Source organism: Filicampus tigris, chromosome 3 (genome assembly GCF_054856515.1).
Source record: "Filicampus tigris isolate MCC_2025a chromosome 3, RoL_Ftig_1.0, whole genome shotgun sequence".
NCBI lineage: Eukaryota > Metazoa > Chordata > Actinopteri > Syngnathiformes > Syngnathidae > Filicampus > Filicampus tigris.
Window position 1 is genome coordinate 1,618,788 of NC_141219.1, and position 18,633 is coordinate 1,637,420.

Here is an 18,633-nt window from a genome sequence, read left to right on the forward strand (position 1 = left end):
ACATTTCCTCCCCGTTTTTAAATGAAATGAAAAAGTAGTAGGCTACAATAGCTTGGTGAACGGATGAGATAAGTGGTATATCTGCAGTACGTTGTCATGTAGTTTGACACCCAATTTCCCATCTGACGTTGCAAGGAAGTGCTATATTCGTCACACTTAGGGCTGAATCAGGACAATGAAACGAGTTTAAATCGAAATGAGTTTAAACAAACTGGAACTCAACCAATATTCGTCAAAAATACTCCGTTTAAAAAAAAAAGTCTCCAAAGTCACGCAGACATTTTGAGTTTGAACCACCGTATCGCTTGACATCAAAGGATTAAGCTTGTTGATTAAGCTTGTCTGCTTGCCTCTAATTTTAAATGGCCGTCCGCCGACCAGTCCGACAAAACTTTCACTCAAGGCAAAAAGTAGTATGGTACTTGGCTGCTGCAATTCCTCCAGTTGAGTATGAAAACCGGAGTTCACAAAATTCAGACAGAGATTCTCCCGTCCCACGAAAGCATTCATCCATCCGTCTTAGGTAGGGCTTATTAATTAGGTGGCAGGTGAGATGGAACCTGACCCAGCCGATGTCCTTTGGCGAAAACAAGTGTGTTGAAACTGTGTTATTTTGCTTCATGCTTTTATTTTGTAGGTCTAACTTCTGACATAATGTCACGCAGATGCTGCCTGGGTGCTGCAGAGCAGACCGGGAGGGGTACTTTAAATGTAGACCAAAAACTTGGGGAAAACCGATTTTCGGCTGTACTTTACGATATCCAGCACAAGATCACCAACGTAAAGGCAAAAAATAGAGTTCTACCATTATCACTTAGTCTTCTTGTTCTTCATGCAAGCTCGATGGTATTAAAGATGACCAAAAGTGCTCGAAGGAGCTGAGGTGAAATGTCAGCGCAGTCATTGCTATTTCTCATCACTGCCAATGAGCGATCGGTTTGCCTAATGGCTGCTTTGCGCTCACCTCATCAAAAATACATTGTGTTGTCCGGGCTTCCAAGTTATCTCGGCGGGTCAATACGGAAATGGCCTCAAGAAGACTTTCAATGACCTCTCGTTGCAATTAGAATTCGGGAAGAGCCCCCATTAGTGCCCTTTCGCTCTACACAGTGACATTTTCCCAGTGGAGACAGTGTGATTTGTCCGGCACTTTTGGACAGGACTCAACCTCTTGACTTTTTTCATCAGTAATTCTTACGTTTCATCCAACTCTTGAAAGTCTTTCAAAAGGCCTGAGAAGCCAGGGTCCATCCAACATCTTGCACGCCATATCATGCAGTTCACATCAAAGAATGTCGCTGATGAAATGTGAAATGGCCAAAGGTTCCATTCGTCGTTGTACACTTGTAACTTAACTTGCGGTTTTGCTACGTTTGTGTGACCGGGCTTGCGAGTCTATTTACTCTTGTACAGTATGCAATCAATGTTACCCATTGGAAAGAATTGAAATGCCATTAATCACTTCCAGCGCCCCAAAAACCACCAGCATATATTTTTTCTAGGTTTTTCATAGGGGTTGTCCCGAAACAACTTTTTCCACTTCCGATACAATACCGAAATTGTCCAATATGATATCAGCAGGAATGATACACGCTTTCATTTATTTTTGTAGTATTAATCGTTAGAAGAAACTTGATCAAGTGATGCTATTAAAACAAATAACAATAGTCAGCAACGGTAGGTATGAGGAAATATGACCAATTTATTCCAAACATTTGGGTTACATAAACTCAACGTCAAACACGAAAATTGAATATTGCACTTGGAAAATAGCACTGTATGGTTGTAAACATGTTAAGGCATGCAGAAATAACAGAGAATGTCAAGAAACGAACTGGTTTTATACATTTATGTAGTCGGGCACAAGCTGAGTCACAAAATCAACTTCATTGTCGGATGTGTGCCTTCGCTCTTCCTTTTCGACTTCACTCTTCTTCAAGTCTCCCACCTCCTTTACACAAAATACTCAAAACATGAACGCATCTGGTTGTGAAAATGAGTCTTTGTTTTTGTTAGTTCACGTGTAATCGCACGAGATCTCTGTTTCTGACGACTCTCTTTGAGATAGGCGGTGGAACATAATCTTTAAGTGTGCATTGTTCTGTGTTTAGATTATCTCAGAATACCACACCCTTTATGACCAAAGCTGGTAAATGCCTGATTTTTGAATTAATTTTCATCTTTTGTTTTATTTTATGCTCAAAACTGGTATGTGTGTACCCCATTTAAGACCAATCACTATTATTGAAGCTCTACATAGGCTACATGGCATTGGAAAACTCTAATAAATCACAGAGGCCCATATTGATCCACAATCAGACAGGGAGACTGTGGAGTGATTCTAGCTGGAAAAATATGACACAAACCGCCACTCTTCATGATGAGGCCGCCAACCCTCCCAGGCCATGAACACACAAATCCTCCGAGACCATCATTCGCCCTCGTCGGGGAGGAAAAGTAAATCATTTGGCCTCGTCGGGGAGGAAAAGTAAATGAGAAATCAATCAAACACTTAAGTCTCATTTCAGTGTGTAAGAGAGCTGATCCATTATGAGGGTGTTACAGTTGGAGGCAACCGGCGGCCTGAACGCCACCCAAAAAATGCAAACATTTATTGGGCATTCCGTCGGACCGACGGACGCCCGTTTTTCCTGTGCTGACGATTGACGGGACACTTTTTAATAATGATGGACTAAGCGCTGACAGAAGTGGATGGACGGGTGGATGGACGGGTTTTTTTTCTTGGAGGGGGGGGGTTGTACTGACGGACCGACGGACTTAACTGACGAACCGACGATTCCAGTTTGGTTTGTCTGAAAACTGGCAGACTGACGAATGACGGACGGGTACCCTGGCCGCTGACGGACCAGCAAAATGATGTAAAATGTCCACCTCGGTGTAAAGGTCAGCGGAGAGAATGTTGTTAACGATCTGTCCGTCTTTTCCGCTTTGTCCGCATGAGATATTGGCAGCTCCAGCTGGCCATGCAACATGGTGATGCCAGCTGCGCTTTAGCCTCGTAAATCATTACTTGCAGGGAGCCAAAATTTGTACGGAAAAAAAAAATTACAAAATAAATACGGATTAGCATGACAATGAGAATAAAAAGTGTCATTGTGAGCGTACTCTCAGTGGAAATTACACACATTTAGTCATGAACTGCATATGCATTCAAAATGGAAATGAAACCTTCTTTGATCACTTATCATGTCATCTTGGGGGTTCCTCAAACAGTAGGCTTGTCACAATAAACATTTCTGAACTCTGCTTGAATACTAAAGGAACATCAGAATAAATGTCACAAACGACAACAAACTGCACTTCTACACTGGCATGATAAAGTGAAATGACAAAGCATGAGATAATATGATGGATTGGAAGCACTTTACATAACATGATGGTGACCTCGGAAGTGGAACATGTGTTTTGTGATGCTGGTTGATTTTCTAGGTTGTTATGGTTTCAAAAGAAATTTCCAGTCGGAAATATTGAAAAATGAAATGGCACCATCCTGAAACCGTCAATACTTTAGCATCGATTTGGTAAATTGAATTTCAGCATGTTGCTGAGGTTGAAATACAATTTTGTTTATATTGTACTGAGCAACCAAGGCCTTTTTGCTATTTGACGTTATTAAATGCCGCTTGCCACTCTGTGGCCCTCATCACACTTGGGTGATGGTTGGTACGAAAATGTTTTGATTGACTTTTCAAGCAGAACATTTGGAGGTTCTACTGTTAGTTTGCAAACGCAACTGGGGTATGGAATTTTCAGGTTTGTCAGTCAGCTCAGTTTGTTTGAAAGCATGCTTTTTTTTCTCCCTCTAAAAGGCGTTCATACCAAATAGTTGGGATTATTTTCAAACTGGACTGGCCTTGATTTGGCCACAGCACAAAGATTCTGCCCAAAGTCCAATGTCCATTTTGCGCTATATATTATTCTTCTTAAAAAAAATAAAAATAAAAAATAAAAAAAGACATTTGTCCTCAAGCATCCATGTTAGTTACTCCTTTTGAAAATGTGATGCTTTCCAATGCTATTTTGTTTTCTTCTTTGAGTTCTTAAAGCTAAGACAATTTAAGTTTGTCCACTGCTGTCTGGCTGACATTGCAGAATCAGCTGATGAACACACTTTTTTTTTTTTAAACGAAGGGTTCAAGTGTGCTCCACAGTGTTTTGGGAGGTCATTGAGGATATTGAGCAGTAAATGCAACAAGGAAAGAGTGATGAATTGCCAGATTTTTTTTTCTTGGTACCAAATGGAAATGTTTAGAAAAAAAAAAACATGGCAGAACATACATGTATTTGAATTTGTCATTTTATACTGTGACATGATGACGAAGCAAGTCTGCCTATCCGTGAATCAAACGGGTTTGATTAAATGCCCAAATTAAATTTTTCATTCACTAATGATTGAAAAAATAATACCATAGAAATTGGCTAATACGACTGTGTTTTGCTAGTCTGTCATGCCAAATTCCACAATTTAACAAATGTGATCATCTTCAACGTGGGTGAAAAATAGTAAATATGAGTGTGAAGACCATCCATGAGAAGTACGTTTATTCGAACATTATTTTTGCCCATCTTAGCCATCCTTTGATCTATTCTAATTCAGTTGTCCTCATTAGAGTGGCAAGTGAGCTGGAGCCTATTCCAGGTGGCTTTGGGTGAGAGCCAGGGCACGCACTGGTCACCGGTCACCAAGTATTCACAGGGTCATATATACAGGAGACAAACAAGCAGTCACTCTAACAGTCGCAATTTCGAGTTGTGTGAGAGGAAGCCTGATAAGCTGCAGAGAACATCCAAACTCTGCAAAAGCCGTAATTCGAAACTCTGAACTGAGAGGCAGACGGACTAACCACTCATCCGCAGTGCTGCCCTGGAAATGATTCTTACTACGTCCGTTTTGCTGTAACAAATCGATTGTTCGACTTGAACCGAACGACTGCAAACTGGGACTCGGCAATGAGGTGTGAAAAAGTGCACACTGAGCCATGTCAGTCAACCGGTTCATTTGTGCATGTAACCGTAGATTACATCGAGCACGTGACCACAAGTACGCACACATGCACAATGGGGAGTCTTTGGTTGGAAGAAAACAAAAAACAAACAAAACAAAAAAAACAAGGGAGATATACTATTGCGAGGGCGTTGCGCACAAAAGGCGCACAAAAATCCGGAGCTTTTGGGGGGGCGTTGCAATGCTTTGCCTTAGGGCATCGATGGCAACCGGCACTAATTTCCACCGTTTTGGTCCGTGGGTCGTAAAGCACCCACAATTTGATCCCTGATCACATTCTCACAGACTGACATACTTAACATTCCCCAGGAGTCTTATTTATCCGGTTTGGTTTCAGAGGATGTATAGCGATGCAAGGATCTCTCGTCTGTAAGCGCTACGCATGGAAATCCATCTGTACAGCTGTTTAATTCGGCCTTATCACGCGATACATGAATACATCTCAGTGGAATGCACCAAATCTTTGGAAAAAAAACAAAAAAACGCCTCTGACACAACATCAGAGTTAAGGCAAGAGCTCAACATATCTCACCAGACACCCGTTCAACACGTTTTGCTTTGTCTTTGGTTTTTCACGACATTATTCAAAAAGAAGGAGCAGCCATAACAAATGCGGTCCAAAGGGCGACGCGCTAGTGGAAGAAGTGATGTGTATTTGTGTTATTGTTTTTTTTTTGTCCCCCCATCTAATAGTGGTTAGCTTCTTCTTAGAATGATGAAGAATTTTAAAATGAGGCGTGACACACATCTGGGACGCAACTCACCGTTGTGCGACACGTTAGTCATTTTACAGCAGTTTGTTCTTTTTAAACTTTCACGTACAAATCTATAAAAGGAGATATATTCCTTTAATCATTTGTGGTTAACGATAAGACCTTGTTTTCTTTGTGTCTGATGTTATCATCAGTAATGAACTTATTTTTACCCTTGGATAGCTGTCATGTCATGTCATCTTCCAAACCGCTTATCCTATATAGGGTCGCGGGGAGTTGCTGGAGCCTATCCCAGCCGTCAATGGGCGAAGGCAGACCACACCCCGAACTGGTCGCCAGCCAGTCGCAGGGCACACATAGACACTGTCACTGAGCGGGAATCGATCCCACGCTGCCCGCACACAACTCAGGCGTGTGTACCACTACACTATCAGCGGACCCTTGGATAGCTGTTAATTTTGAAATTGTACACAAAAATCACACGTAGAGTTGACAGATTATGTGCAAATAATATAAAAAGCTAGTTTTACTGCTACTTTTCAGCATTGTTTTCTCGATGGGGACAGTTTGACACGGCAATATTCCTATTTCCATTATTGCCTATGGCAGAATTGCTTTGACATCACTTAAACGACGTCTGGAGCAGATTATGTTCGACCTGAGGGCTTCTGCTGCATTGCAGTTCTACCTAGAGAAACAACAACAAAATAATAATGCTTCAAAGAAATGGCCCACTCACGCATATTATTTTTCAATGTTGACAGAAAGTGTGGACTTAAAGTCTGTCTGCCCATGTAATCAAAAGCTGCATGTTGGAAGAAGAGCATCCATATCGATTGCTGGCACTTTCGCTCTGTCTCCATTATAATACAAAATAAATCCTCTGGACATTTTGTTACAGTGGCTGCCAACCCAATGACTGAAAGGAAAAAAAACCAGTTCATTATTTATCCAATTCTTTACTTAAAAAGTGGAGATATGATGTGTTATTTCTAGTTCTACATTTGCATACCTGAATTTGTTAAAGACATGCTAATTGAATATAAACCCAGTATGGAGCTGAGGTCAGCGGATTGAACTCAATTAGTGGAGCCCAGAGTTCAAAGCACAGATGGTGAAGCGACATTTTGCTGTTCTGCTGCACGCTAGTGGAATAAGCTGCCAACAGATTTGAAGTCAGCCCCAACTGTAAATGCTTTTAAATCCGGGTTAAAACGATGCTTGTTTTCCCCATAACTTTGAGTAAGAGCTTTAAAGCAGAAGTCAACCCATATTCTTGAAAAAAAAAAAAAAATGTGTGGGTAGACCTTCTCTTTAAAGAATCAATTTCACTGTTACTAATTTTAGAAAGCTACTTTTCATGTCTTTACGTTGCTTTAAAATGTTTGTAAATGTATTTAAATGTTGCCCATGTATGTTCTTTTTAATGATTCTTCGTAAGCTACTTTTGCTCTCTTTGAATGTCTTGAGCTGTTTGTAAATGCTTTTAGGTGATGTGAAGCACATTGAGTGTATGAAATGTGCTACAAAAAATTGATTGTGTCTTTATTTCAAATGTGTAAACAAAATAATTTTCAAATTAAAATTAAAGTATACGTTCATCAATAGGTCAAACAAGGAAGAAAATAAACAGAAACAGAAATTAAAAATATGGTAAAGCAAAGCAGACATGCTCAAAATGCGATCGGAGGAAGTATAGACTTGTGTAGTCCTACCCCTGACTATAATATTCTGTACAGTATTTAAAAAAAAATACTAATAAAAATAAATAAACTATGATTGATGCAATTATACAATACTTTCATAATAGGTGGTTATGAATAAAAACTGTAGCTGTAATGGATATTACAAACAATTATAGCAATAATTCTAAACAGCTGGTGGAAATGTAACATTCTAATATGCAAAATATTATGGGACATTGTGTGTATATATCATGACAAATTTCTTGCTATAATACAACAATATGACATTACTTTTTAAGCAATATTATATAAATAGCATTAAACAGTACATATGTCCATGTTACGAAGGCTTTTCTAAATGTCTATACTTTGTGGAGATGAAGTCTTTATATAAATAAAATTGTCTTGCCTTGCCATGCCTAATGGAAACGCTTCTTGTGATTTGACTGAAGCTATAAAGTTTACCCTCACTTGCGACCAAAATCAGTAAAGGCCTGCTTCTTGGACATCTCTGAAAGATGATCTATTATGCTGCAAGGTGTGGCAAGAGTAATTTAGCTTCTGTATCTTCTTCTACAATTACTCTTCTTTGTCTTTTCCAGGAGTCTGATGCCCTGTGGCCCCATGCTGCCTCCCACAGGTCAGTCTTGGCACAACGACATAAACTGTACGCTTCTGTGCGTGCTGTGCTGTCATCTGCAGCGGTGGTTCTACACCAATTTAATTTGGCTCCGGCCAGGAGATTTGAGGGACACATTCAACAAACGTCCATTAATCTCACCACAACAACGACAAAAAAATGAAATCCCACATCCGTAGCGTATTGAAATAAATGTTCTTCATAGACTGGGTTGCTGAAATAATGTATATTGCTCTCCGTTCTGCCTCTCGTTCAACATGAAGAGAGAGAAGGACATTACATCCTTTTTCTGCACCATAAAGATGAATAACAATGAGGCAGACGTCGAGAGCGAGCCAGATGATGGTGTTGAGAGAGCTGAGGGGAGGCAGGTCGGACTTGAGAGACGTTGATTTTCAGTTAGAGGACACAGAGCAGGAAAGAGAAACGGATGAGGATCCTGAGAGTGACATACAAGCAGAGTGTGAGATATCGACAGAAAATATACACGGATGTGAATCCACGAGCTCTGGACCAAGATGTCTGTGTTGGGCAGTGGAAATCCAATGCATTTTCGCTATGGCGAGGATCGACTGTAGAGTAAATGTACAAGTTGTTTAAATAGATATATTGCTTCATCTTCTGATCTAATCTGCGGTCGTTTTTTTTCAAACCTTCTGATCGCCGGTCGATATCAAAAACCCTAATCGAGTAAAATCGAATGCAAATTATGCAGTAGTGTAATGATTCAAATTGTGCGTGGCTCATATCTGTTGACCCCAGTCTGCTCTGCAACACTCAGGCATATTTCACGGATCCGATCAATAACGTCATTGATAGATTGCGCAAATTATGACATTACAGTCGAACACTGATTTTGCATTAAACACAAAATATCAACCGATTTCGATTACACTCTATCATATTGGTGTAAAGCAGGCCCACCCAGATTGACACACTGCCCACCCAGTGAGATTCATGAAATATGTACTTTTACGTTTTTTGTAAATTATTCTTAAACTACAAAGACCCAAACTGTTTTTTTTTGTTTTTGTACATGCGTCTTTTATTTTTTTTTGCTATTTGGGTTTATTGGAGCCTAATTAGAAGAAAAACTAAGCATTATCTTTTACTTTTTTGTATCGTATTGTACTGTATTTTGTATACTGTATTTTGACTGTAATATGTAATACTCTTCTGAGACGACGAGATGGCAGTGTAAGTGCCCTCATATGTGTCCAAAACACCGACAGTTCCACAGTGCACACACTTGGGGACACAAGAGCTAGAAAGTGCTGTCCACGTATGTGGCCACTAAGCCTTAGGAGGTTAAATTATTTTTGAATTTTTGTTTCCTTGTGTTTTTTTATTTTATTTTATTGAATATTAAGAATGGCATAATTGTGGTTGTCTAAGGAAGATCTGAACTTCATATTATTCAGTTTGTCATCTATTGGAATATACAATGTGTCGGGACAGGAGGATTGTGCTCAGTGAGAGAAATATTCAGGCCCACCCTGATTTTTCCAGGCCCACCCATTAGCCACCTTCTGGCTCCTCCCCTGGTGTAAAGTCTATTTTTTATTCAGTAGGTGGGCCGCAGGAAGATCAAGAATCAGTATTACAGGTGCACTGGCCCCTGTTGAACAGCCCCACCCTGCCCACCCACACCCACGCCCGTCACATCCATAACGAGTCATGTGGAGTACACACTATAAGAGCAGTGAGGTCACATGCTGTGTTTTTCCTTGTCGTGTGCAGGGTCTCACATTTGAAAAATTGGATCAGATGTTAAAAATTCATATGTGGCTAACCCGATTTTTATGGGTTCCCAATAAAAGTTCCCAGTGTTTGTGCATTAATGTCTTTTTTGACATTTTTATGCTGATTTATGTGCCCCGTATCCAACTGGAAAAACAAATTTATATCATAAAAAAGGCATGGCACAATAATTCCAAGGAAATATTAAGTGCAAGCCATATTATTCTGGACCTACTCCAGATTCACTGTAATAATAATAAAAATTAAAAAAAAAAAAAAAAACACCAGACAGTATGACCTTAACATAAAAGAAAAAGGTTTTTACGTGGGGGAAATAATCAATTTCCCTTTCCCATGAAGGCGTCACTGGCATGAAGCTATCTGCGCTGTGCACCTGGGTCTTTTCCACGGGGATGTCATTTAGTCATAAATGCCCTCTATTAGGGGGTGCGCTGCTAAACGCACTTTGCAAGAAAAGCAAGAAAAAGCGGTTTTGCAATGTCGGGCAAAAGAAAATGGTTGTCGTAACAGCGCCAAAGAATGAAGCCTCCTCGTTTGGCGCTTTGAAGGTGCAGAGGAAAAATGCTCAAGGACACCTGTTTCTCGCAGTCACATGAGCAGCCTATCTGCAATGTTACTCTGCTGCAAGGCGGAAAAAGAGAGGACATTTTGTCTACAACCAATACAATTCATAGATCACACACGGTATGTATTTTTGACAAACATAAATTTGAATATCAGGGTTTTTTTTTCATTTTTTGGGGCGAGGATTCCTTGATAATTTATGAATCAAAGTAAACATACATAGGGATTTGATTGACTGCAAAATAATAAATCCCCTCCAATTAGCCTGACAGCATCGGCATAAAATCTGCGATTGTAGGACACCAGACCAAACTAATCAGCATGGCAAATCCACATAACCTGAATCCCACTTTGCAATTATGCTCAGGAATGCACAGAGCCTCTGGCAGTTCTGCTCGGTTATCTAACAAAAAAAAACACAAAAAAACCCCGCTATTTTCAAGCTGTTAACCCTTTCAGGGTCACGGTACGATCTTGAGTCAGTCCTGGTTGACTTTGGTGAGAGATGGGGTACACCTTGGACTGCTCACCAATTGATCACAGTGCATATGGAGAAATCCAATTATTTACCCTCACGTTCACGCCCATGGACATTTTCGAGTTTTCACTGAGTACTTGGAGAGAAAAAGAAAACAACACAAGGATGGGGAGAACTTGCAAACCTGAGATTTATAGCCAGAACCAACTTGGACAATGAGGCAGACGTACTAGCTACAGGCTCCATAGTACCACCTTTTTCTGAGCAGATGTTAATAATTAAAAAAGAAAATAATTTGTATACCAAGTACTAGTGTAACCAGTTCAAATTTTGTTTCAGTTCAAAAATGGTTGTCTACTTCTGCGTTTCACTGTGGATGTTTGTTCTTTCCCTATACTGTGTCATGACGGACATGCGCACCACAGTTTGACAATCAGATTTTGCCATTTTGTAGTGGGTAATTTCCTAAGCCACAAACATTTTCTCCAAGATACATGTTGACAAGGTTTTAGGAGGTTCTGAGTATGTTAAAGCTAGCCAAATAACGCCCTGCAAAGCACAGTGCATGCCCGGGGCGAGCACATGAATATGATGCGCCCTAAAAAACAGCAGAGTTGAACACTATACTGGGCCTACACCTAACGATTTTCACGGTGTGGGACTAAAAACCGAAAGTCAGAAGGAAGATGTCGAGTTTTACTAGAGTCACAGCGCGTTCCCGACATATTTAGTGTAAGGTGCTAATCTCAGCAGTTTTAGATCAGTCTTTTCCTAGTCTTGGCCTTACCGCAAACCTGTTTGATATTATCACAAGTCTTTCAGTCTTTGCAGCAGAAAAATTCAGGTCCAGAAATTAAAAACCCTGCCACAAATTGCCTTGAGCCACAGGTGCTTCTACTTAACCGGCAGGTAAACAAGCTTAGTTGAGTAGAAACATTTGTGGCTACAGCCAACCTGGGCAGGGTTTTTTACTTTCTGGACCTGGATTTCCCATCTCTGCTTGCAGTGACGTGAAACAACCAATAGCTGAGTTTTAACAACATAGGAAACAGGAAACTTTGCAAACAATCACGAGAGCGGCATGGACGACGGAGGAATCACCGGTGAAAACCAAACTGAAAATTCTATAACTTGTCTTTAAATGAGAGCAGGTATGAGATGATGGTTTTCCAAGAGTCTTTTCCAAGAGTCTTCTCAAGTGTCAGAAAACCGGACTTCCCGGCAAAAGCAAGCACGGAGTGAAGTGCAAACTCAACACAGAGAGGTCCGAGCTGAGATTGGACGCATAACCTGCTCGTCACATGCAACACCGTGCCGGCTGATGGCAAATTGATTTCAGTGCTGCCATCTCCCAGGTATACAAACACCAACTTGTCTTGTATACCAATGTATGGAGATCCTTCTCCTTGAGACTGCCGAGCCTGGCAGTAAATCAAGTCAGCAAAAAGACACTCTTTAGAACTTCCACAAAGATTGCGAGCTAAACTTCATACCAGTTGCAAGAGAGGGAGCGTCGGACACCGGCAGAAGAGGAGCAAGGTAGAGGAGCGAGGGCGGAGGATCTGCGCCTTTAAACGCTCCAGACTCCTCCTCTGCCGAGTGGACGCGAAGAGCCGAGTGGTGCTGGCAGGAGTCTGAGCCACATGATAAACTCTGGCATCAGCTTGCCTTCATCCGGCAGTCAGCGAGGACACGGCTCGGGTGCAGGGGGCAGAGAGACGGTAGGAAGAGCAAGCGTGACAGAAGGCGGGGGAGAGAGTGAGCGAAAGAGAGAGAGCGAGGGAGAGAGGAGGGGGGTCGAGGAGGCTCGCTGGTCAGAGCGATGAGACGAGGCGGATAGACGAGCGAGGAGAAGCTGTCATCTGCGCCCAGCTCCCCCTTTTTCGCAGCTTTGCCCGTCTGTCGGCTGCCTCGATCGCGACGCCAGCGGGGGTTGACGGGTGGCTCGTTTTCAGCGGGGCGCTTATTGGAGTGACGCTCGCAGCGGCGCTGACAGGATCCGAGGCGGCGGCGTCTTCTCCGGCCACTTCGGGCTCCCCCCCAACAGACTGCCGATTGCTCTTTCTCGCCTCCTCCTCCTGCCCGTTCTCCACACAGCTTCATCTTCCTCTTCCTGATGAGCCTGAGAGTGAAAGAGCCCTGCAGATAGAGGCTTCTCTCTGTCAAGACAGTAAGTAGGCGAGGGGAGGCAACTGTGTGTTTGTGTGCGCGTGTGTGCATGTATAGCAGTGAGAGAGAGTGGTAGACAAAGTGTGGAAGACAGAGAAAAAGAGAGCTTGTCCGTGGCTCTGAATGCCAAGGATGTGCATGGACAGTTTGCTCCGGGCACAGCAACAGTAACGTGATGCACGGAAAAGGTAAGTGTGTGCATGTGTGCGCGTGCGTGTGCGGGGATGCTTTCTGACACCAGCTCCCACTTAATCCCTTCCGCACTCCGTCCCGTTCACTCTGTCGCATGTTGAAGGTGCTGAGAGTGAGTGGGAGAAAAAGTGATTCCTTTCCTTCCTACCCTCCATCCTTGTCTGTCCAGGTGCCATGTGCGGTTGGCCGGCGCGCCCCGTGGCAGCGGCGTTGCCCCGGATCTGGCGGGAAGCGCTTCGCATTGCTCATTCGCAGGGGCTTCGCCAGGAATCTTTTCTCGGATTTATCTCATCCTGTTGGATGGCGGTGAGCTCCTTGCCTCTCTGAAAGAAGAGCCCGCATCGGAAACCACACACAGCACGGATAAGAAGTAAAATAATTATCCAATCACGGCAAGGGAAGGCAGACCCGGTTCCCTTAGCAACAACTGAGGGAGATAGAGGAGAGTCATTTTCTCCTTCTACTCTTTTGGTGTTTTTTTGGGGGGGGGTGGGGGTGTGGGGGGCACACCTCTGTGGACTGCTGTGGGCATCAAGTGCCACCTAAATTCTAGGAGAAGTCACTCCTTTGCCTCAGAGTCCCCCGCATTTATGTCTCATCCACCGTGATTTTCTTTTCTTTAACCAGTTCACACCACGAGTCGTTTGGTAGGCTTAGGAATTAATTCACCCTGATCCTACGCCACCTGGAATAAATCCTTATTTTGGGAAGGGAGATTGGATTCTCTAGGAAAAGACCTCCATCGGTCCATCTCCCTTCTCCCTGACAACAACCGAAAGACATCATTATTAAGTTGTCATCTGCAAAGAAACTGGGACCTGAGGTTTATTTTGACATGACCTCTGACGTCTCTCACCATTTTCAGTTGGGGAGAAAAGGAATATCCACTTTTTTCCATAACGATCAGTAAGCTCCCTTCTCAAATCCATAAAAGAGAGTAATTTGGGGAGTTGTATTTTTCTATCTCTAGGACACTGGATATGTATGGACTTTGATACTGGTAGCATGGCACAATGTTGCTATGTTTTTCAAGAGTGCAAGAGGGAAAAGCTCTTTCCCAAGTATAGAACAGCGTTTTAAATAGCACTCCTCTAGAACCATTTGAGTTGTACACACTGACACATGAGCTGAGTTGGCTCAGTGTGGTTATGTAAGATTTTTTTTTTTTTTTATTCCAGCCTCGGCACATGTTTTTTTATAATTTTTATTTTGTGCCTCTTCTATTTTCCATGGATTTATCGTGTTTGACTTCTCCAGCGCTCACTTTCTCCCAGTTTTTGGACGGACGCCATGGCTGCCAGAGAGTGACCCTGTGCCGAGTGTGCGGGCGAGGAAAGGTGTTTTGGTCGTCCAGGTGCTTTTAAGATGTTGAGGTCTCCCTGCGTGGCCGGGGCCCCTGTTCGGATCAGTAGCACTGAGGCTCCTCGTAGCCAAAGACATGGACCCCGACTCGGCTCCCCCACGCCCTCAGCCTGTTGGCCACTGGCCCCACGTCACCTTGTGAAGGATGTCCCTCAGCAGAGCTCCGGCCCGGGACACCTCTGAGACCCCCAGCCCGAGAGAACGCATCCGCAGCCACATGAAGATGGTGATTGACCAGCTGGAAGGAATTCTCAGAGAGCTCAAGGATGTGGCCAAGGAACTTCGGGAGGTGAGCTTGACAATTACACACACGTCCGGCTTCGGGGCTTTGAGAGCTTGTGGGAGAAAGTGGGTTCTAAGTGGGTGTGCTACCAAGGAAGAGTTCATTTAATTACGCGTAACATTCTCCTCACAGTGTGGAGATTGTGATTAAGATTTGAACGCGGGAGCTGACTTTTTTTGTTGTGCAGCAGGAGGATATTGTTGATTAGTACCACAGTGGGGGTGCCTTTTCTCTTCATCAAAGATGAGGCAATTACTAACACCGCTCGCGTGTCCAAGTTGGGGTAGGGGGAGGTACAGTCGGTGCGAAGACCGGATGAGATGCACCAAAACCTGGCGGTGGGAGAGAAAATGGGCTTAGATAAGCTCCAACACTTAGCACCGCAACAGTTATGTAAGCATTTTGTTCAGGATCAACGAGATTTTTTGCAAATGCAGCGTGTCAAGGATGTTCGGAAGGGAGTCAGCAAGATTGTGTGGCATTTATCACGTCATGCGACTGGAAATAATGGCGCTAGCTGGAAGAAAAAATGTGTCTTGTGTCTGATAATCGAAGTCCCAGAGTACACAATGGACCTCGTCATCTCTCCGGGATCTTCCCCCAGCTATGAGCTGGTCTCGTTCAGCTCCTCCTAAAGAGAGAGATAACAGCAGCCGGGGGAGGCAGAGACGAATGGAAGCTCCGCTAAACCCATCCCGTGCCCGTGCAGTTATTGACCTTCCACCTGTTTCCAGGAAAGTAGACGAAGAGAAACACGCTTTAAACATGCTGTCAAGGTCCATGTCGGTGCAGGGAATGTCCAAAAGAAAAGACGAGGAGGTTTTAAATCAATGTTTCGAAGCTGCCAGGCCATCACATCACAATCCCTTAGCACACATTCTTTCAGACTCCCACCTCTTATGGACTGGGAGGCGCAAGGGCACGGCTCACAGCGAGCCTCCTCTAAAGTGGGACAGAGAGGCCGTGATTGACGATTATGGTGCTACAGCAAGTGGAGTAATGCCGGCCGGAGATATTTATGAACAAACACGCGCCTTGTGCCACTGCCAGCCCCCGACGCCTATTACCATTCTCGTCTCAATGCCCATTAAGGGAGCACGATGACTCCAACGTAACTTTGCAGGAATGTCTCAATCACGCATAGACAGCTGGGCGTCATGTTAGCCGCTTGCAGTGGGGGGAAATATCCCAATGTGTTGCTGTCCATTTCTCTGATGCCCGCTCATTGCTCTACTTTTGTCCATCTCCTGGAAGCTTATGGATACCGATCCAAGCGTTGCAGTAGCGCTGTGAAAGGCAGCGTCCAGATTCCCAGTGAATGATTTGACACAAATCATCACCGTAGCTGCCGCTTTCCTGCTGTTCTTCATGTTTGGGGAACATTTTGATTCAAAGCAGCCCACGCCTCTATTTTCAAACCTATTGAAGAAACACATTCGGGAACATCACTTTGACTTTACAGTCCAGTATCTAGACGCAGGTGTCAAAGATGGAATGTATGCGCTCTTTATGATGATTCTGACCTTTTAATATGAAATGAATCTCAGACCTCAGGAGGTTCTCAGTTTACAACAGAGTTCCATTCCTAAAGCAACGATAGAACTCGAATTTATACACGAGTTGGAACACGCAGAAATGTATCACTAACCTACCATAGTAAAGTTCAGTGAAATTTCAAAAACCAATGAATCGTATAATCTAATGGAAAACTGCAAGTAGCTTCCTCTGCCGAGGTACGACGTGTTCTTACGCCATTCTCGTGAACTAGATAATTCTGTTATTTTGAAGCCATTGGCCCTATTTGTGCGCTGTTGTGGGATGGAAGTAGAATTTCCCAGCCAATTTGCACGGTGTCCCTCATTTGCATCAAAAACAGGGCGGTCGAAGTGTGAACCTGAGTAAGCCGTGCCTGACATTGCCCAAACAAAAAAATACCCAACTCGGGGACGGTATACGGGCCACCGGCTTATCAGCGCAGAGCACTAAGCGCTGAGCTGGGCCGCCAGCTTGCCGGATTGCCTTCAAACCGCAATGGAAGGTACAATTGAGACCAGCATATTATACATTTTCATATTCGGGGCCTTTCTCGAAGTATAGCAACATGTACATTAATCTATTATTGATCAGCCGATCAACGGTGGTCTGTTTTCTTTCAAATGGTCAACTGTCACCGAATTGCTGTATCGTGATATTATTGGTATCATTGCTAAAATCCTTTTTTTAAAATCTAATATCTTGATTTACTGTGATTCCCACCCATTGGCCACCATGTTATCACTATTGATATCTGGCAATTAACCGTCCGTGCAATTGCAAATTGACCGAGTCCCACTCAGATGTCGGATGGCTAATGTTGCGTAAAATCGCCCATTCTTGGTCATGTGAAGGGAGCAACATAATAGATAACAACTGTCGCATGAATAAATGATGAATTGCCACGTGAATGCAATGGAATAACTAATTTGGTGAGGGAGCAGTAATGACTGATTATCACCCACAAGGTCTTTAGGGAGCTGGTGGAACTGTGGCCTTCTTGGGAGTCAAAAGATGACATTCCAGATCACATGCCGCACTGTAGAAATGCGGCCTCTCCAGTTTCCTATTTTGCCTTCCTAACTCGGGCAATTTTCGAAGCTCAAAATAAGGTGCAGCAAAGCAAAAATAAAAAAAATAAAAAAAAGTCCTCATTCCAACAACATCAATATTCCATTCAGCAAAGCAATCTGCCTGCATAACATATTTTGCTTGTTTCTAGTTTTATCACTGTGGACTCATTTCCAGCCTTCAATCAAACCATTTAGTCGGAACCTCAACACGAATGAAAATATGAGGTTTCGATTTTTTGTATTTTATTTATTTTTTACAACTTGTAGCTGTAATAGCCTTGCACATCGACTTGCAGACATTTAAGAGGCAATTCCAAATGTACATTATACTTTTATTGAATTTCAAGGTTTAGCAAAGTCCAGGTCATTTTTATTTCACGTTTAACATAACCTGGCCCAAGGCAAATCTGTTCATCACATATAATAAGACACTTTGGCACAGAAAACACTTTGGCCCAGGTGGAAAAGATTGTGGTCTACTTATGACCACAAAGATTTTCTGGCAGCAAGCAAATCATTTCATTGATGTTATTGTATTTGTAAAAGTGTATCCATTCTGAAAAAAAAATCACATGAAGGCACTCTGCCAAGTCTCTAGGGGGGGTTAAGAATTCACGAAAAATGATTCACAGCAAAAACACGGGTACCACAATAAAAAAATACCAGCAACTTGGCTCTGGCGTCTACAGGGGACTGTACCAATTTTAGGGGCGGGGTGAAGGTTCTGTCGTGATATTTTGAAAAGCTGGCACAATTTAAACAATTTATGCTCACCTTTCTACTGTTCGTAACGGAAATGTAATAATAATGCTTTGTTAGACACAAGTAGTTTTAGCAACTAAGCAAAAAAAAAAAAAAAAAAACTTTGTTTTCCTTGATGCTGGCTAACTTTTGAGTTGTTAAAATGGTTAATCCCATAGGAAATAATGTAAACCTAATGTATTTGTCAATGGATCAAACATCTGCCTAAAACATTTAATAAGCGAATAGGAAACATTTAAATTTAAATTAACATACATGCAGTACAGCCACATGTAAAAAGACATTAGCCACTCCATAATAAAATCAACAAAAACGAATCTTAACCTGAGAACGTTGCTCAACAAATAACTTCTTCTGGCTGTGGTTCACATTAGACCATGATGCCGTTTTAC

At 42.7% G+C, this 18,633-nt stretch overlaps 1 protein-coding gene and 1 pseudogene across 4 annotated transcripts in view; one reads left to right on the forward strand and one right to left on the reverse strand.

The window, feature by feature from the left end:
• The window catches only part of LOC147149544 (uncharacterized), a 50,803-nt pseudogene extending 37,333 nt beyond the window's left edge, over nt 1-13,470 (reverse strand).
• The window catches only part of insyn1 (inhibitory synaptic factor 1), a 77,551-nt gene continuing 71,384 nt past the window's right edge, over nt 12,467-18,633 (forward strand). For 3 of the 4 annotated variants that reach the window (XR_015086297.1, XR_015086298.1, XM_086026728.1), the window contains exons 1-2: nt 12,467-13,037; nt 13,398-14,879. Coding sequence is in view for 1 of the 4 variants with exons in the window: in XM_086026728.1 (XP_085882854.1) it covers nt 14,736-14,879 (144 nt within the window). In the remaining 3 variants the exon portion in view is untranslated. The other variant, XR_015086299.1, reaches the window with a different exon arrangement.